At 40.9% G+C, this 21,350-nt stretch overlaps 1 protein-coding gene across 2 annotated transcripts in view; it reads right to left on the reverse strand.

Annotated features, from left to right (window-relative positions):
* doc2b (double C2-like domains, beta) overlaps positions 1-21,350 on the reverse strand; it is a 303,902-nt gene that overhangs the window by 180,215 nt on the left and 102,337 nt on the right. For both annotated transcript variants that reach the window (XM_084698130.1, XM_084698129.1), the window contains one exon: positions 1,105-1,179. In XM_084698130.1, the coding sequence (XP_084554256.1) occupies positions 1,105-1,179 (75 nt within the window). The remainder of the gene's footprint in view (positions 1-1,104; positions 1,180-21,350) is intronic.

Below are 21,350 nucleotides of genomic sequence, written 5' to 3' on the forward strand. Positions count from 1 at the left end.
ATTTTCCCTGAGTCACCTAACATGAACATCACCAGGAACAAAGACCCTGCTGATTAGTTTCCTCTTGACAACCCACACACATGCCTACAGAAAATAATTTATAATTTTCAACTTTGGTAGCAGAATTAGACTCAAACTAGTCAATGTTCCCTGTGATATTTCTTCTACTTATCCTGCCACATCTCTGTTTTTGGTAGCACTCATGGGCAAATGGGGGTGGGGTGATGTTTGAAGGACGCAGGTTTGACTGCATGGATTTGATTAAAGGATTCCAAGTCCTTGAGCTGACATAATAATTCACGCTGAAAGACTACTCTGGGGTTTTGATGAATCACATGGAATGGGAGATGAGGCTTGTCTAAACTAAATAGCTTGAATGACTGGACACATTTGTTTTCTTTTAAACCAATCAGCATCTATTGGACTTCCAGTATGGTGTCTTACAGTACAACGGCACTCAAGAATGCTTGGCTGGACTTGTTAGTTAGTTTCCTCCAGGATCACAATGACTCTTATTAAGTGACTCATTGCTCTTTTAGGTTAGATATAACGAAGCTAAGTCTTGTACTCGCTGTGAAATATGTTACTGTTGATTGTCTTCTACAGGTACAGTCCTGCACTTTTGTGGTTCATGTCGTTTTAATTTGTAACTTGTATAACTGCATGCTCTTATGGGTCTTCCCTTTTTGGCACTTGTTTAGCTTTTTCACAATGTATGCTTCATGTTTTTGGCTACTTGCAATGTTTGGGACAATCTCGTTGTTATGTTCAGTGACCTATGCTCTTTTGTAAAGCTCTCTCTTGGAAGTCGCTTTGGATAAAAGCGTCTGCTAAATGAATAAATGTAAATGTCTTACGACTGAAGACATTGTGTGGGGATGGATAATGGCTCAACAGTGATGCCCTTCATATGAATCAATCACTGTAACAATAGTTAAATAACTTGTCATAACGTCAAATCTATACTATCCCAAGCATGAAATGACAGGTGTGATCAAGGTGGAGCCACCTTTCCACAATAAATTGTCAAGTTAGTAACATCCATAAAATAATGGCCACTGTATTTGCAGAATTATTGTTAGAAGTGCAAAAACAGCTTCGTACCTTACTGGCCCCAGGCAGCAAATGCAGTTTGACATAAGGATCTGAGAGCCCATTATGATCCATTGGTTTCAGCCCCTGTGGACGAAACACATGTTAGAGGAAGTTTAAATAAATATTGTTTACAGCCAAAGCACCACTTCATATGAAGACATGACAAGGGGGGGGGGGGGGGGGGGGATCTTTTGCAGGAAAAAGTCAACTGCAGACAATTTTATTTGTTTGACTACACAGAAAGTTTACAATTCCTGAGTCAACCCAAGAGTGAGATGAGAGCATAACAATTGGAGAGAAAGAAAATACTTTCTGTTTTACCAAACAAGCTGCAACATTTGCATTGCTTACTGCAGGGCTATTCATTTGGCTATCATGTGGCTCGGAAGCAACCTCCGAGTGGCCCAGCCCGTGGTCCCGCCAAAAACATAAATTCCTATGTCAATTCATACAGTAGTACAGACCACGTAGCCTTGCAACACGCAAACAGCGTGCCGGTAGCCTTGATTACTATCAATATGTTTTTCTCAACACTGATATGTAAAATTTACAATGAAAACTGTCAGTTTAACCCTGCCTGGACTGACAAATACTTGTTTATTTTACCGCAACATCCAAAGTCAAACCTGCTGTCAGAGATGTCTGCAGAGCACCGCGACCTGCTTTTGCATGAGGTGAGGTGGCTGTCCAAAAGCAAAGCACTGGAGCCTATCTGTGGTCTCACAGAGGAGATCACAACTTTCCTCCTCCGCAGCAAGCAAAAACAGGCAGAAATGCACTTGAGTCGCATACTGGACGACAACTTCATGGCCGATGCCTGCTTTCTGAGCAACATATTTAAACCCCTGAATGATCTCAATTTGGGACTACAAAGCAGAGACAAAACTTTCATTGACCTTGTGGAACAGATGCGCGCATTCCAAGTTAAACTGGACCTTTTCGCAACTGATTTGAGCACAGGCCAAATGCTGCATTTTTCAACATTGCGCAAATGCATATCATCCCCCACACAAATCACGGATGTGATGACAGATATCATTGCGAGGTTGAAAAATAACTTTGCTGGTCTATTGGAGGGACTTGTTCTGCCCACAGAGCTGGCCGTTTTTGCCAGAGACCCGTTCACTGTTGCAATAGTAGGAGACCTCCAGAGCAAAGAAAGTGGTCCCTTCCATTGACAAGGGGAAATTCACACTCAAACTCGTTGACATGCAGTCATATGCCTTTGGATTGCATTGACAACTTACAAACCTTTTATGCACTTTGTGGTCAGACATTTTTGTCTAGGTAGGCCTAGGCAAGAGGTACCTAGGTCATTTTTTTTCTTCTTTTGTAAGTGGAAAAAGTAGGGCCTACCTCAGATTCTGTTCATGTAGCTCTTTTATTGTTTTTTTTATGCACCTTTTGCTGTGCAAACTGACCAAAGTTCAGAGAAACAATGAATAAACCTTACATGTTTTTCAGTAAATTTGTTTGTGTTGGTTTTAAAATTTGTAATTATGAGCTGCTTTGCCGCTGGAATGACTGGCCCAGCTAATCTTCTTGGTTTGAAAATCTGGCCCAACTGAATTTGTTATTGAATAGCCCTGGGCTATAGCCTAAAACTAATATCGTAAAATCTTAACATGTTTGTTTATCCACATACATTTACATTTAGTCATTTAGCAGACGCTCTTATCCAGAGCGACTTACAGTAGGTACAGGGACATTCCCCCCGAGGCAAGTAGGGTGAAGTGCCTTGCCTAAGGACACAACATTTGGCATAGCCGGGAATCGATCTAGCAACCTTCCGATTACTAGCCCGGTTCCCTCACCGCTCAGCCATCTGACTCCCACTACTACATACATCATATAATATGGTGTATTTTCTCATCCTTCAGCCGAAATCGCAAGCATCCGGCGGAAAAATTAGACCAGCTGCTGCGACGAACGCTGCAGAGTGCGAGCCGTTGGCGGCACTTCCAGGCACTTTACAGCCAATCGCGGCGCTTCGCAGCCAGTGTGTCCCAGGTATAATGCACCGGAGTTCTCACACGGGGAATCAAGATTAGTGACATAATTGTCCACCCCCACAATCCTATATTATCAGACCACTGCCTGGTTACCTTTAAAATGGATCTCTGCCAGAGCCCTGGAGGCACCCAGAATATTTCTACTAGCCGCTGCATAACCCCAAACACAGCTATGGAACTGGCTAATATTCTACCTGCTGCACTAGAAGCACTGGACGTCCCAAATAAATCATTAAATGCTAAAACAAGGGATCTGAATTTGGTTCTTCAGTTATCCCTAGATTCTGTTGCCCCACTCAAACCAAGGAAAAGAAAAGACAAGAAAATGGCTCCATGGTATTCAGAGGAAAGCCGCACTCTCAAGAGGTCCACTCGAAAATTAGAGCATAAGTGGCGTACCACTAAATTGGAGGTTTTCCGCCTGGCCTGGAAGGACAGCCAAATTGAGTACAAGCAAGTCCTCATCAGGTCCAGATCAGAATATTTCTCGAAATTGATTAGTAAGAACAAACACAACACAAAGTTCCTATTTGATACTGTTGCAAAACTCACTAAGAAAAGTACACTCTGTGTTAGTTCAGATCTCTCTCCCAATGATTTCTTAGATTTCTTTGACCAAAAAATCTATGCAATAAGGGACAAACTACAGACTAGGCCTGGAGGAGTGGCCATCAACACAGAATTTGACTCTATACCCAGCATGCTGCATGTTGAGGCTCTTACCCACTTTAACCCTATTTCTATGGAAGCGTTCATCGAGCTGGTAGATTCCTCGAAACCCATCAGCTGCCTTCTTGATCCCCTCCCTGCCAAACTTTGTAGGGAACTTCTCCCTATTATTGGACCTTCCATGCTTAGTATTATTAATGAATCTCTTGTAACTGGACAAGTCCCTGACAATTTCAAACAAGCTATTATTAAGCCCCTTCTTAAAAAACCAAACCTGGATCCAGGTTGTATTAGCAACTATAGGCCAATTTCAAATTTGCCATTTCTCTCCCAAATTTTTGAAAAAGCTGTGGCACAACAGCTAACTGAGCACCTCTCCTCAAATCAGCTTTATGAACCTCTCCAGTCTGGATTTCGTCTTCACCACAGCACTGAAACTGCATTAGCTAAGGTAGTCAATGATCTATTATTAGCCTCTGACGCGGGCTCTATCTCTGTTCTGGTTCTTCTAGACCTTAGTGCAGCATTTGACACTGTGGATCATGAGATTCTCCTGGAGCGTATGGAGAACTATGTTGGGATCTCTGGTACTTCACTTCAGTGGTTTAGATCGTATCTATCTGATAGATCACAATATGTCCACTATGATGGTTGCTCATCCAGGAGCACTACTGTAAAATACGGAGTACCACAGGGTTCAGTTCTAGGCCCTCTGTTATTTTCACTCTATATGTTGCCTTTAGGAAACATAATTAGAAGCTCTGGGGTAAATTTTCACTGTTATGCAGATGATACTCAGCTATACATGTCCATAAAGCCTGGAGAATTTCCACATGCTATGGAAAAATGTGTTTCCGGGTTGAGAACTTGGATGACAGCAAATTTCCTTCTTCTTAATTCGGATAAAACCGAGGTTCAAATTTTCGGCCCTAAAAAATACAGAAATAATTTATCCAATCTGACCTTAAACTTAGATGGTGTCAAAGTATCTCAAAGCCAGTTGGTAAAAAATTTAGGAGTCACATTGGACCCAGACCTTTCGTTTGAGTACCATATTAAACAAATCACCAGAACTGCATTTTTCCATCTACGTAATATTGCCAAAATACGAAAATTCCTCTCAAAGGATGATGCTGAAAAACTAATACATGCTTTTGTTACGTCCCGATTGGACTACTGCAATGTGTTGTTCTCTGGCCTCCCAATTACCTACTTGAAAAATTTACAGCGGGTACAAAATGCTGCTGCTAGACTATTGACAAAAACAAGAAAGTTTGATCATATAACATCTACTCTTATCTCTTTACACTGGCTCCCTATCCAAGCCAGAGCTGATTTCAAAGTTTTACTACTAACTTACAAATCTCTACATGGATTGGCACCACTGTACCTCTCCGGTCTCCTTGCACCCTATTGCCCCGCAAGGACTCTAAGATCTCAAGATGCCGGCTATCTGGTAATACCCAAAATTAAGAAAAAAACTGCTGGAGGTAGGGCGTTCTCATATAGAGCACCTCTTCTCTGGAACAAATTACCTGTCTCAATTAGGGAGGCTGATACTGTTTTGACATTTAAAACTAGATTAAAAACGTTCCTGTTTAGTCAATCCTATGATTGTTAAATGTGTGTACTTTCTATGTAAACCTGGGGTGTGCGTTTGCCTATGTGTGTATCACATGTAACTTTTAAATTGTAATTTTAGCTTATGTTCACACTGCCCATTTAAATGTTACAAATAAAGTAAACCTGTTATTGTATATTGTTAATGTAATAGTTCCGTTGCTGTATATTTTAATTGTTATAGTTTACTAGTTGGAGACAACGGGGGGCTGGTTGTTTTCATCCTTATTCGTATAAATATAACCTATTTTAGAGTTGTTTCCCCTGGAACAGATTTCATGTTCCAACCAAGGGGGGCTGTCGCTGTCTTGGTGTGTGGGGCTGCATCAAATACCCTCTTAGCTTTGTTAAATTGCTGCACTAGTCCACACTTAACCGGTGGGGATCTCATTCTATTACGACTGAAACTGTTAGCTGCTCCTGGCATTCTCTAATCCCTGTTCTCCTCTCTGTCCCCCCCACACATCCCTTGTGGTGTGGGGGGTCTGAGCTGTCAGGACCTGCCTGGTCGTCGGTCTACCAACGCTGGACCAGGTCGTCAACCGGAAACCAGCCTCCATGACGGCCAACAGCGAGTTTCCAGGTCCCATCCAACGTCTATAAAGCCGAACAATGGATTTTTGGTGTTTCAAAACCCATTGACACTGTATGACTATGTTTAGCTTGTGTTCTGCTCCTCTCTCTTGCCAACCGTCTCTGGAGGAGGGGATCCCTCTCTGAATTGCTCCTCCCAAGGTTTCTTCCATTTTTTCTCCCGTTGGGAGTTTTTCTGGGAGTTTTTCCTTGTCTTCCTTGAGGGTTTAGGTTGGTTGAGGGGCAGTTCTATGGGCGTATGTGAAGCCCTCTGTGACATGCTTGCGTGTAAAAAGGGCTATACAAATAAATTTGATTTGATTTGAACTCGTATGGTAAACAAAACAAAGTGATTGGTAGACTAAAGCTTCGCCATAGATACACCCAACCTGCAAACTAAAATAGGAACACCGAATATATGAAAGAAAGATTGCCTAACGCATACAAATTCAAATTGGACCACCACCTGTTTACTTAAATTATAATTTCAGTCATCCTTAGTTCACATTCCTCTTCAACAGTTGAGACAACTTCTCCAGTGATGTGTGCTAGAAGATGTGATTGTAATTTAACAATACAGTCTCTTTGGTGCAAATGAACGACTGTTCCAGATAAATGTCTGAGTGACCAATGACCAGTCTTGGGCAGTAACGCGTTAGAAGTAACATGTTACTGTTATCCGATTACTTTGTAGCAGAGAGTCCACAGACAAAGCATGGTACCATCCATACCTTCCCCTACCCCCGACGAGGAAAGGGTCTTTCCCCCTTTTGTCCTTATCTCCCAGGAGCTTCAAATTCCTGACCCAGCATGGGGTCAGGAACAGAGACCACATGGTCTCACATTGTCAGAACAAAGGGAATTACTTGAAGGAACTTTCTTGTGTGGACTTACAAACATTTTCTAAAGGACTACATGGCTCATGGACACTAATTCAAGGACAGTAGTCGATGTGTTATAATGTGTTTGTCTCATATACCTAGAACGTTGTTAATTGATGTTTGATTATAACTTCCCTTCAGGTATAGTTAAATCAGTCAATCTTGGTATCAAAATAATTGTATCATACTAACAAAACCATTTATGAATGTTGTATTGTTATATTCTGAAGTTTGAGCATTCCATGGACATTTGAGATAATGGAACTCAAAACTATCAGCCACTTCACACCTCTGGGTAGGTCCCAGTACAACGCCCAGGTGGAAGTAACTGACCAATGAGAGAGGTCACCTTCACAGGGATGACCCCCTTGTTCTTTGGGGTATTTAACCCCCAAACGTACACCCCCGCTCGTTCGTAGGATCAACTGGAGGTGCACAATCTAGTCTATTTCCTCATAACCTGCACATTCACTTTGAGCCCGGAACTTTGACGAGAGATTCCGTTTATATTCGTTGGCCATAACGAACCATTGACTCCGTTCTTCAAACCGACAAAAGTAACTGCGATTTGCAATATTTCTTACTTGTGACATATTGGCATGTTGTGTTTGAATTGTTGATGTTTGACTGTATTTTACAAATGATTTAACTTAATCATCGTTAGGTCAGTTTCCATTGATCGTCCATTGTTACTATAGAAGCCTCTTCCTCTCTACCTTTTCCTCAACTTCTCCCCTCCCCCTTCACACGCGCTCTACGCAACCATTGTGTAGTGCGCTCGCATTAGAATCTAGGCCTACTGTACTGCTTTAGCCCAACTAACCCATAACTTACCTGGTATGTGTTCACTATAATTACATTCTCTTAAATAAATCATTGTGTATAATACTTGCTCATCTCTCACGTTATATGATCGGCTCTACTTTCATAGAATTCACTACTTAAGATTAGACTGATTATTACGAGTGCTATTTTATTAAACAAGGTTTCCTCTGTCCCTTCCACGAATCAGAGGTCGTGCCCCAAGAACTACTATACTTTATTATAAACTAAGTATTGCTAATCTTAACCGTGCAAACCACACTACAACTTTTTTCAAGTAATGAGTAAAGTAAGGGATTACAGTTGCAAAAACAGTAATTAGATGACTGTTCTGTTCTGCATTACTAAACCGTGATTTAATTTGTGTATTTGTTTGTCTCATGACAATCACGTATGAGTGGTGCGATGTCAGTGCATGTGTAGATCAACAAAAGATAACAGAGTGCAGGAGAAAGCAGGACCATGCAGCGTTTGATGCTTGGAAGTACCAACATTACTTTGAGTTTGACTTGGTAAATCTACAGTGATAAATTCCACCTCAAATCTGAGCAAGCAACTAGCAAGCCGACAAAGGAATGTGAAACTCATTGAGAAACCCCCAGATCCCCCCACTTACATGGCTCCCACATCCAATTCCACAGGGCAAACCTCTGACGGCCCCTCTCCTGCTAAACGGGTGAAAATAAACTTACGCGCGACAGGAATTACTGCCACTGAACTGAAGAAACTCGTCACTGGCTATGTGTCGAGGACATATTGCCCATTTCCACTGCAGACTCAGAATCATCCTGACGCATCGTAGAACAAATACTGACCAAAAGCTGTGTCAAGCTGCCATGATGCAAAGTGCATAAAGATTGAAACTGAAAGTTTTTAAAAAGAGACTGTTTCAATTTGATATGATGGAATATGCAGAAATAATAGAATTAGGCTGAAAGGTCTATTGCTTTATAGCGTATTCAGGTTGTGCATCATGTTTTTTTAAAGTAACTAAGTAAAGTCAATATTAAAGTAACTAATTACTTTTGAAACTAAGTAGTCAGTAAAGTAACTTGCTTACTTTCTTTGAGAAGTAATCAGTAACTAATTACTATTTCCAAATAACTTGACCAACACTGCCAGTAACAAAGGAGCTGTATCATTCAGGTCTTTACCAATAAACCCTACAGAGGAAGAGTGGCATATTAAAGCAGTGCTGCTCCTCTTTCAAAACATGCCTCATCAGCAATTGTAATTCATTTCCAAAACCACAATTTGAATAAAAGCCATCAGTCAACCAAGATTCAATATATTTATAGAGCATGTCAATTGCAAGGGTTACCATTGCTTAAATGTTTGGGTTGTTTACGACACAATAGGTGAAGTCACTAATGTTGCTGTAGGCCTATTACCTTGGCTCTGCACAGGATTCTATCAGGCTACATTACAAAATTCATAACTTAACAGAGCAAAGCTCTGGAGGGGTTGCATCTTTTCACAAAAGTGATTGGCTTTAGGCACTAGCCACTTATCCAATTATGCAATTATTACACCCATATGGTGGAGCCGGTTTCCCCAACTTCTGCATTAATTGTGTGTGAAAGATAGAATATTCTTGTCGTTTTGCGAGCGTTACACCAGTGCTTTAGCTCTCCTGCATCAGCCTTGACAATCGTGTCAGTTTGGGATCCATGGTCTGTTTTATGGATTACCCTCTAGTCTAGAGAATACAGTTTGTTTGCCCTTGTCTGATGCTAGAGTTAGCCAAGAGTGGTTAAGTTTTTTAAAGGGGCAATTGACTGCAAAACCGATTTTACCTTTTCATAGTAGAATAACGACAGTTCGGTGGGTAAAATGAACATACCGTGAATATCAAAGTCCATTGACACCTCTTTCCTATTCAAATCTCAAAAAGAAAATGTTTTGGCTGTAAAACGCTAGCTTTTCAACAAAGCTACCGGTCCTATTACTGCTAGTAATTCCTAACGCACCGTGTCGCAATATGTCAATAGGATGGCTATTGTATACCTCTCTCCAGAGGTGTGCTGGTTCGCAACACCCCAAGGCTAACCTATAAATACAGGTGACTGTGTGCCAATACAAATGTGAGAGTTGTAAACATTTTGAAGACTATCAGTATAGTTGTCAGTTATTTTGCCAAGTGTATGCTTTGTTATATTATTCTAATCTTAGATCAACACAACAATTGATTTTGCTTGTGTGTCTTAATCTGGTACCATTCAGATATGTCCTCCAGCTTCACCGACAGGCTGTGCTGAAGCATACAGTATGTCAATGGATCAAACTGATAAGCCTCTGAACTGAATGCCATGGCCATCAAAGCAAGGGATGTCAGCTGGAGAGAAATCTTCAACAACGTATGACTTTCCAGTTTCAAACGTCACATGTGGTTTTCCATCAATATCATTCACCATTGTAACAGATAGCCATCATTACCATAATGGGCAGTCCCAAAAATCCCCCAGTGTCCTGAGCAAAAGTCATCAGAATTCCGTATTGGACTAAAATTCATCCAACAGACCAAACTGTAGGTAATTGCTACATATTCCTATTTGTTTGAAACCATTTACAAATTTGATTGCACGAGGACAAGTATCACCTTCCTACAACCCCACCCCTCTCCCCCCAAAGCATACCACACACACCCAGGCCTTTTAAAAAATTGAAGATTTTAGGGAGGGACATCAAGAGGACTTGACTTGATTCAAAGCACTTCCAGGCATTTTGCTTTGTGTTGGGGGGGGGGGGCTAGCAACGTTGAAAGAAGATTGGTATGAATTAATGCGTGCGAGGCACAAGGTGTGGACACACTAATGCATGCTGCCTGTCACACTGGTCATTTCTCTACTTCCCATCTGTAATTATGATCAACTGGCTATTCATGAAAAACTTGGGCGATCAGTTCACCAAAACGGTCCACAGTTCAAGCCAAACCACAATGATGCATTGCTGTACAGATTGCAGCTCAGGAGATCAGAAGATGGTTACCAATTGAGCCTCTTCAATCAAGTCACATCTGAGTAAATCTCACCATCACAAAGTGGCCTTTTCTCAGGATGTATGATATAAGTGACAGGCTTGAGGTGTGAACTCTGGTTGCAAGTGTTTGCTTTGCCTGGCTCTCATTTCAGGGATTCAAGTTTCAGACACTTCAGCAACCTCAATGACTCATCACATATACCACTGTGGTATCTTTTTTGTGGCCACTGCAGGTCTACGTATATGCTCAGTATATTACAGATCAAGGAAACCCTGCTATGACCTTTAATAGATAAGGGAGCATACATTTTAAAAAGATGAATTAAGTGAAGGTCAAGGCTGAATAATAGGACCCCGGCTAGGCAGTCAATGTTGAGCGATTATTGTCTCAATGTGTTTTCACTGCATGGAGAACATCAGTGCCTTCAAGTTTCCCCAGTACTATATTGTTCATCTACTGACCTCTCTGATTTCAGCTATGTACTGGTGTTGAAGAAGCACCCATAGGCTTGTGTCATTTGGCTACTTACAACATTGACAAAAAATCCTTAGCAAAGGGAAGCATCAACTCAATACTTAGTACATCTGACTCCAGCTGGTTGTCAGAGAAGAAATAGTTAAGCATGCCTTCAGTAGACAGCTCAGTCCAAGATCCAAACCAATTTAATCTGATTGAAATCTGCTCTAGAACTTTGCTCAGTATTTCCTTTGTTCAACATAGACCTGACAATAACTTGATGCATGCTGCTGCATGTGGTGCCTTTTGTAGTAGATTGCACTAACAGACCCTATCAATTCACATCTGTGGAGGGCCTCTGAAGGCACTCCCAGACAGACAAGATTCAACTCCAACAGCACTATCAAAGACAACATCCATCTTGACCCTCAGAAACATCTGACTGAACTTGCGACTTTGTAGAGGAGATGAGAAGCGGCGGATTGATGGGGGAAAGATAAAGGGACAGCGCAGGGAGAGAAGCTACAGTAGCAGGTCTATTACAGTCCCAGGCACAACAAACGATGGCTGAGAGCCATTTTCAGACCTTTTCTTTTTTGTTACAAAATCCTTAAGATTTTGTAACAAAGGGTTAAGAGGAATATGGATGTGACACAAGGTTTGTTTTTATTTTATTTTAAGTGAACACAAAAAGCTTTAGTATTCCACAAGAGAGTTGTCTTTGGTAAAACTCCAGTTGGCCACTTTACCCCAAAACTCAGGAGAATAGGAAATCGCTAATTACCATTGTTGTTTTGACAAGTATTCTGTGTTCAGGGTGGAAAGGAGATTCTCCCTGAGAGTGTGAGGAATGTTCATCCCACACATGGCTGAACAAATGATGCAGAAATTATCTCTCACACAGACAGTAAAAAGCTACAGAAAATTGAGATGTAGAGTTATCAAAGCAGCAAAAAAAACTTTGCTTTAGGCTTCGGTATGAGCGGTGCAGAGTGAGGTCACACTTCTTTGAGCTCCTCACCAGAATCGTTCAATTTGTGTATATATTGGCCATATTTTGAATCGTACATTTTTGATAGTCCCTCTTTAAATAATTCTGCGTATTTTGGAAGCACTACGACCAAATTTTTGCGCCCGATATCCTAGTTTTTTCATCTGAACATGGCAACTCAACAAACATGCGCCTCTGCTAATGCCACTGCTAAGGCTAAATCCAGCGCTAGTGCTAACAAGGCTCAAGACCAGGAGACTAGTGGCGAATCATCTGATACCATTCTCGATGCAATCCGATGCCTAAGGGACGACCTGATGAAAAGAATGGACGACAATGCCAAGACGCAGTCCTTGGAACTGAAACAGCAAAACTCCCAACTGAGAGAGGAGCTGAAAAGTAGCATTGAGCATGTTAGCAGCAGGACTAGGACGCTCGAGGGCACAGTGGAGAGCCTGCAGTCAGCTGCAACGGCCACTCGGACATGATCGCTGAATTGGGAGAGCAAGTTAAACCCTTTCCTGCAATGCCGGACCATTCAAATATGGGAAATAAAATTCCCATGGTTCCCGCCTTAATATCTTTGCCGTCCAATCACTGATTTTATTTCTGAAAACTGCCAGATACTCATGACAACTTAAGCTCAAAGCACATACCATTGGTTAAGGGGTTACTGGGAGGGGAAAATAAATACATCGTCAGCAACGGCAGCCATTGTTTTCCGAGGCGCAGCCAGAGCGGAGACCACGGGAGATTGCCTACAGTGTTAGATTTACAGCTTCGAATTGAAATCGGAGACGATATTATGAGTAAAGACAAGTTTCTTAATGTGTTGTCAATATTGTCAATTAAAAGTCTAAACTTTTTCCTTACGAAGAATTTGTGGCAGTGACGCAAGTATTTTCAGGAAAGAATGACGTGTCCGGCATGGCTGTTTGTGACGGGCAGCTATGACGGTAGTAGCACTGTTTAGCTTCCATTTGAGCATTTCTAAAAAACTTGGAAAAACAACATTAACTAGCTAGATTATGTAGGCTGTAAGCTAAATGTACATACCTTGCTTGGTCAATTCGGTCTATTGTGGAAGAATCTCGAACGTTTTTTAGTTATTGAGAGGAGTATCCAGCCATAGCGCTAGCTTGGGGGAGGATCATTCCGGTTTCCCCTATGTCTCCACTAGTCACTAGAATGGTCATAACTTTTAATCAAAATATGTTATTTGTAATTTGTTTTCTGTTATACATTGCCCACAGATTTGTGGATATTCCACACGCTCAAAGTTTTTCTCTATCTTGTAAAGATAAAAATTAAAAATTAAAGTGGATAAAGTGGTTACAAATTAAGTTGTCTGATGAGGTATGGTGGATGGAAAGTTTTTTGTAAAAAAGGCTGCCTGAAACCACCTTGATAAAATATGATTTGCCTTAAGTAATCATATATTTATTCACATCATAAAAATCCCCTAGTTCTCCTCTTCAATATGGTATAAACAGTTAAGGTGTATGATTTAATATGAAAATTAATATGAACATCATATTTCAACAGCATATGGAAAGTTCAGAATTGTGTCTCAGGCAGTAAAGCAGCTGACAAGGGTCGTTAAAGCAGTGTCAGATAAAAATGAGGATCTTGAGGCCAGATCAAGGAGGTGCAATCTCCGTATCACTGGAGTGAAAGAGGGACGGGAGGCGAAGAAAACACCTGTAGCTTTTATTGCATGGTTGCTGAAGGTCACGCTGGGGCTGGACAGCCCGCCAACACTGGACAGGTCACACCGGACCCTACGCGAGCGCCCAGGAGATGAGGAACCACCCCGTGCCTTTGTGATTAAGTGCCATTACTTCCAGGAAAAAGAGGCAATCCTATGTAAAGCAGCCAAGGCTAAAGGACTGACAACACCAGACGGTGATAAAATCGGTATACACTCGGATTACACACAGGCTGTGGTAAAGCAACGTGCTGCTTTCAGAGATGTCAAAAAGATCCTCAGGGACTGTGACGGTGTGGAGTACAGGGTGAGGTACCCAGCAGTATTGCTAATCACCACCAAGTCTAACAGCCAGCGACACAGCTTCACAGATCCAATCAAGGCGAAGGACTTTGCTCTGACTCTCCCGGGTGCTAGTGCTGCACAGCTTAGCTAGCTGCTAAGGTAATGCTTTCTGGGCTGGTTGGCTAGCTGGGTGGCTGTATGCTGTTGTAGATTGCCCTAAGATGGCTGTATTGGCAAGATGCAGGGTCGAATTTGTTTATTCTTTATGTTATCTGACATGTTATTGTACGGTGTTTATGTACGTAGTGTAACCTCATATCGCCAACGATTGATATTAGAGGAATATTGTTAGCCTGCCTTGGTGCTGACATTAGCTCCCGCCTTTTTTTAAATTATTATCCCTCACGTCAAGTTTCCTGACGTTACGCCTGGCAGTGGGCACTGTTTATCTGACGTTCTCTTGTTATTTCATCATTTTATAGTAGTGAAGATATTTAGTAATAATTAACATTGCAGTTCTGAGTAATATAGCTAATATACATGTTCTATTAAGATAAAGTTCAATACGATTCTGGTGCAGCTCAGCCTCGCTAGATAAGCTGTCTTTGGGATACGAGTGTTCCGTGGAGTTAGGAGGATTTGGGTTATGTCAGTTTGGGTTCTACACATACGTTTCAGAGTATCATAATGAATCCTAAATCTACACTGTTTTCTGATTTTAGTTTGTGTATTGTGTGTCATGTTAGTGTTTTTGTTTTAAGTTTGTTCCCTCCCCCCCCCCCCCTCCTCCTACTTCAGCTCCCTAAGGCACATTGTGTGCCATCATCCACCATGACAAAGCCACACCAGTTTAGTAGTGCTGCAACAACCCTTGTGAGCTGGAATGTCAGGGGCCTTAACCACACAGTCAAACGCAGTAAAGTGTTTGCTCACTTAAAATTTTTCAAGGCTGACATTGTTTATTTGCAGGAAACACACCTCTGCCAGAAAGATCATACTAGACTTCAGAGTGATGTTTTTTCTCAAATTTTTAATTCTAAATTTCAGGCTAAATGTAGAGGGGCTGCAATATTGATCCGCACACTGTACAGTTTGTCCAGTCTAACATTATAACTGATAAAAATGGGAGATATGTCATTGTTTAGGGTCGCTTGTACAATACACCAGTTGTGCAGGCTTGTGTTTATGCCCCCAATTGGGACAATGCTGACTTTTTTAAGCATTTCTTTTCAGTACTACCAGACTTAAACTCTAATCAGTTAATCTTATCTGCGGACTGCAACTGTGTTATCCATAGCTCCCTCGACCGCTCAACTGTCAACCTAAAACCGTTATCGAATTCTGGTAAAGTTATTAATTCCTTCATTGATAGCTATGGGGTTGTGGATCCTTGGAGATTTAAAAATCCAACAGCAAAAACCTTTTCTTTTTTTCCCATGCTCACCAGTCATACTCTAGAAGAGGATTATTTCCTCCTAGACAAAAAACTGCTTAATATTCTTAACTCTATTGAATATGAGAGCATAGTCATTTCAGACCACAGCCCAGTGGTAATGCAACTTTGCTTTCCTGAATTTGTCCCCCCGCACCGAGCATGGCGGCTTAACACAGGCCTTTTATCGGATAAAGATTTCATAAAATTTGTGTCTGTGAATATTGATGTTTTTCTGGAAACAAACATGGAGTCTGGGACGAGCATAGGGACTGTATGGGAGGCTTTAAAAGCATACCTCCGTGGCCTAATTATATCTAACACTGCCAGTACTAACAGGGTTAGGACAAAACGCATGAATGACCTAGTGCATTTTTTTAAAGATATTGATCAAAGACATGCAGAAGCGTCATTATCTGACCTGTATAAGGAACGCATTTTGCACTGCAGACAGAATGACTCTTTGGCATCTGCCCACATTCAGGGTCTCTATCTGAGGTCACGGATGACCCACTATGAGCAAGGCGAAACGAGCCAGTAAATTACTCTGCCATCAGCTGAGACAGTCCACAGTAGATGGCCTAATAACTTAAATCACCACATCTACTGGGAACTCCACTTCTGATCAGATAGCTATTAACAACCAATTTAGGAATTTTTACGAGAACCTATACTCTTCAGACACTCTACTAGCTCCGGTTCCACAGATTTTTTCCAGTCTCTCCAACTTCCGACACTTAGCTCAGAGGATGCCTCATCCCTTGATAGTAACATATCTGAGATTGAAATTATTCAGGCAATCACACTAATGAACAGTGGCAGGGCCCCTGGACGGCTTTCCAATAGAATTTTATACAAAATTATTTGTACAAATTAAACCTTTGCTGTGCGAAGTCTTTGCAGAGGCGCTACAGTTAGGTTCATTACCCCCAACCATGTCGCAGGCAATTACATCAGTCCTCTTAAAGGGGCAATTGACTGTTTTTTTTGAGTATTTCACACTGTTCCTTAAGGTCTCCGAATAGGGTTTGTAACATTGGTTGGGTTGAAAATGGCCCGGCTGTTCTATGCCCACTGACAGATCCTCTGAAATGTTCCCGGGAAAAAACACAAGCTTTTCTCCTTTTATGGTATGCTCATTAATATTTAGATAAGCTGTGCGCTGATTGGTTGGTTTTCAACGAGTGAAGCTGGGGAGCAAAAACGCAACACGGCCAACAGCAGCACTCGCTGAAACACCGAAGTTGGAGACTTGAAATAAAAACGCGCAAATAAATCTATTGTGTCTACACAACACTGTTTTCAACAGATTGACTATATATCATTTGAAATGATAACAGTACTTGTTTCCACTTCTGTTGTTGAAGCAAACTGGATTGACTTGGGTGGGTAGAACGTTAGGCTACAGCTTAGCAACCAAACCATATCTTGATTATACTCTGCTTCAGTTAGCTAGCTAACTATGAATAACTTGCTGAAAAATAACATGACCAAGATCTGGACAAACATGCATCGCGAATTGTAGATTTACATTACACAGGTTATTTATTTGATTGAAACACAGTCAGGAACATGAATCAACGTTAGCCCCATTGCCAATAAACTAGGCTAAATTATCACACATTCTACCTATGCTCTTGCGTTAGCAAGCTAAACTTGTTTACATGCCTACAGTCTAGGTGTTACTAGTAACAGTTACTAGCAATGCTAACGTATCCTGTATCAAGCACCTGCCTTTCTCCAGTTCTTTCAAATAGATTATCTAGACAGGCATTAGCAATAAGCCAGACTGCTGTTCGTTTTCTGGCTATTTTTCAGACCGAGATTTTGCAAAGAAACATTTCCCATCCTTCCCATCAGCTCCACTCAGCAGCCCGGAACACGATTGCACCTCTCTTGATCCCTTTCAGCCAGGGTGTGTCTCCAAATTATACAACACAATTCAAGGTATTTCTAGCCCCTCTCTCAGTCACGATAAAAGTACATGGGAGGAAGAATTACAGTTGGTCATTTCAGATAACATGTGGCAGGAAGCCATTGAGAGGGTACATAAATCTTCTCTCTGTGTGAGACATGGACACTTCAATTTAAAGTCCTACATCGTCTACATCTCTGCAGAAGCAAACTGGCCAAAATGTATCTCAACACAGACCCCACCTGTGAGAGATGTTTCAGTGCCCCTGCCACTTTATCCCATATGTTTTTCTCATGCCGATCAATAGCCCCCTTCTGTTTCTCAGTCTTTTATACAGTTTCTCAAATGTGTGGCCATGCCATTACCCCAAACCCGTTGACTGCCATCTTCAGTGTTATGCCAGAGGATATACCAATTTCAAATAGTCAATCACAGGCTTTTGCATTTCTCTTAGCCCGTAGATGCATCCTCCTCAAGTGGAAGGACAGACTCCCACCTTCACATGGCCAGTGGGTGATGGATGTTGTGGCACACCTTAAACTAGAGGAACTGAGGTTCCACATTGGAGGCTCTTGTAAGAAATACCACAAGGTTTGGCAGCCATTTTTAAACTACTTCAATAACTGCTCTTCAGACAGTATAATGAGTTAAAGCCTTACACCCCCCCCCCCCCCCCCGGTCCCTCCCCCTACCTGCTTGCTGTCTTGTTTTATTATTTAATGTATTTATTTATTCTACATTAACATTTTATTTTGTATATTTTATTTAAGCTGATCTTGTAGATTTGTATGTTAATTTCATCTGTGTGAATTATCACATGACCAGCTTTAATGTAAAATTGTCAGTTATTATTGTGTCATTGTATACATTCATGTGAAATCCAATAAAAATAATTGAATATAAAAAACTTTGCTTTAAATAGCAATATATTTATTATTTGGCAAATTCCTTTGCAATTTTTTATATGAAAAATGCCAATAAAAAGGTGATGAAAGGGACTGGGTGGAACCAAAACAAATAAAGTAAAAAGTAAGAACCCCTATCCTACCTTACATGCCTACCCACTAGTAACCTAACCGAGCGCCGACCCGCTATCCAAAACGTGATTTTTTTATTTTGTATTTTTCATAGATTTGCAATAATGTCCAAAAGTTTATTCATGTTATTATTGTAGGGAATTGTGTGCAGAATTTTGAGGAACATTTTTCATTTGATCCGTTTTGGAATATGGCTGTAACATAACAATATGTGGAAAAGGTAAAGCGTGAATACTTTCCAGATGCCCTGTACGATATCTGTATCCAATTGTAAATAATGGTTACTAACCATTAAGAACTATCTCCTTCCCTATGCAGCCACACAATATAGTAGTACTTGATTACAGCCATCAATGGCTTCACCATTCAGAGCTTCATAAAATGGTGTGTTCAATAACACAGTGTAAAATGGAATCAAGTTTGTTACAACCTCTGAAAATACAAGTATCTATATTTGATGTATACTGTAAGGACTTAGATCTAGTTTGACAGAGCAGGACCCAAAATAATGTCTGTATCACTGCTACACTGCTACTGATACAGATGACTGCATGTCAACAAGTTTGAGTGTGAATTTCCCCTTGTCAATGGAAGGGACCACTTTCTTTGCTCTGGTGGAGCAGAGCAAAAAACTGTTGCAATAGAGGTCCCCTTCTATTGCAACAGGGAACGGGTCTCTGGCAAAAACGGCCAGCTCTGTGGGCAGAACAAGTCCATCCAATAGACCAGCAAAGTTATTTTTCAACCTCGCAATGAAATTTGTCATCACATCCGTGATTTGTGCGGGGGATGATATGCATTTGCGGAATGTTGGAAAATGTAGCATTTGGCCTGTGCTCAAATCAGTTGCGAAAAGGTCCAGTTTAACTTGGAATGCACGCATCTGTTCCACAAGGTCGATGACAGTTTTGTCATACAAATACTTGTCAGTTCAGGTAGGGTTAAACTGACAGTTTTCATTGTCAATTTTACATATCAGTGTTGAGAAAGGCATATTGATAGTAATCTAGGCTACTACCGGCACGCTCTGCATTATTTGCATGTTGCAAGGCTACGTGGTCTGTACTACTGTAATGAATAGCCCTGCTATTGCCTATCACTTAACACCAAACTTCACTACGCTGGTAACAAACCGCCAACAATGTGTTTACCCTGATAAAAACGATATACAATCAATTCTCAGAATGTAGTTTTTTATTTATTTTTTAATCCTAATTGATGATTGTGTTGACTGTCAAGCCAACATATTTGTCAGTTGTTTCAAACAGTGTGTTTAAGAGCGAGATACTCTATACGGTGGCCCACGGATGCACAACACAACAACATTAGCGAAGCAACAACATTAACACACAACACAACGACATTAACAAAAACTTAACATTTATAAAAACACTGCATTTCAAAAAACAATCAACTACTTACAACACGATAACATTAAGCGACAACACAACAGCATTGGTTCACACCACAAAATCAGCCGAGAACACAACAGCATTAGCCGGGAACACAGCAGCATTAGCCCAAAACACAACAACATTTGCAGAAACGCTGCATTTCAAGTTGCTCACAACAGAAGTGCTTCAGAACACTTGAGCTAAAACCTTGAGCTAGTTGGGTTGATACAGCTAATACTTTTTATAGACATACACTTTTGAAGTAGGTTTTAGCTTTCCATGCTCCGAAGGTAATACCGTAGCTTTTCAGTTTCCATACTGTGATGGTGGTTAAGTCCATAACCATAATAGAGATAAACAGCTGATAGGTTAATATGCTTACTTTAAGGTTGGTGCCCTGATCAAGTAGCGCCAGTGGTGTAAAGCCATACTTGAGTAAAAGTAAAGATACGTTACTGTTCTACTCCAGTAAAAGTAAAGTCACCTATTAGAATACTATTTGAGTAAAAGTCTTAACATATCTGATATTTAACTGTACTTAAGTATCAAAAGTAATGTTCTGAGATTAAAAGTACTTAAGTATTGAAAGTAAAAGTACAAATAAATGCTGTTAATAAAAAAGCAAAGGTTTAGAATTTTGAGAACTATGAAGTTTATTCTTTTAAGTGCTGTGGCCACCATGACCAAGGACAAGGAGTTGTGTTGAAAATATTTATGGGATTAATGTGTTTCCTGAGGTTGGATGTGGAGTTTTTGAATGCAAATATTTCAGTACAGTGCCTTGCAAAAGTATTGACCACCCCTTAGCATTTTCCCTATTTTTTTGCCTTTTAACCTGGAATTAAAACGGATTTTGGGGGGGGTTGGTATCATTTAATGTACACACCATGCCTACCACTTTGAAGATGCAAAATATTTTTAATTGTGAAACAAACAAGAAATAAGACAAAAAAACAGAAAACTTGAGCGTGCGTAACTATTGACCCCCCCAAAGTCAATACTTTGTAGAGCCACTTTTTGCAGCAATTACAGCTGCAAGTCTCTTGGGATATGTATCTATAAGCTTGGCACATCTAGACACTGGGATTTTTGCCCATTCTTCAAGGAGAAACTGCTCCAGCTCCTTCAAGTTGAATGGGTTCCGCTTGTGTACAGCTATCTTTAAGTCATACCACAGATTCTCAATTGGATTGAGGTCTGGGCTTTGACTAGGCCATTCCAAGACATTTAAATGTTTCCCCTTAAACCACTCGTGTTGCTTTAGCAGTATTCTTAGGGTCATTGTCCTGCTGGAAGGTAAACCTCCGTCCCAGTCTCAAATCTCTGGAAGACTGAAACAGGTTTCCCTGAAGAATTTCCCTGTATTTAGCGCCATCCATAATTCCTTCAATTTTGACCAGTTTCCCAGTCCCTGCCGATGAAAAACATCCCCACAGCATGATGATGCCACCACCATGCTTCACTGTGGGGATGGTGTTCT

The sequence above is a fragment of the Hypomesus nipponensis genome, chromosome 5 (genome assembly GCF_054491055.1).
Source record: "Hypomesus nipponensis isolate SF chromosome 5, ASM5449105v1, whole genome shotgun sequence".
Lineage (NCBI taxonomy): Eukaryota > Metazoa > Chordata > Actinopteri > Osmeriformes > Osmeridae > Hypomesus > Hypomesus nipponensis.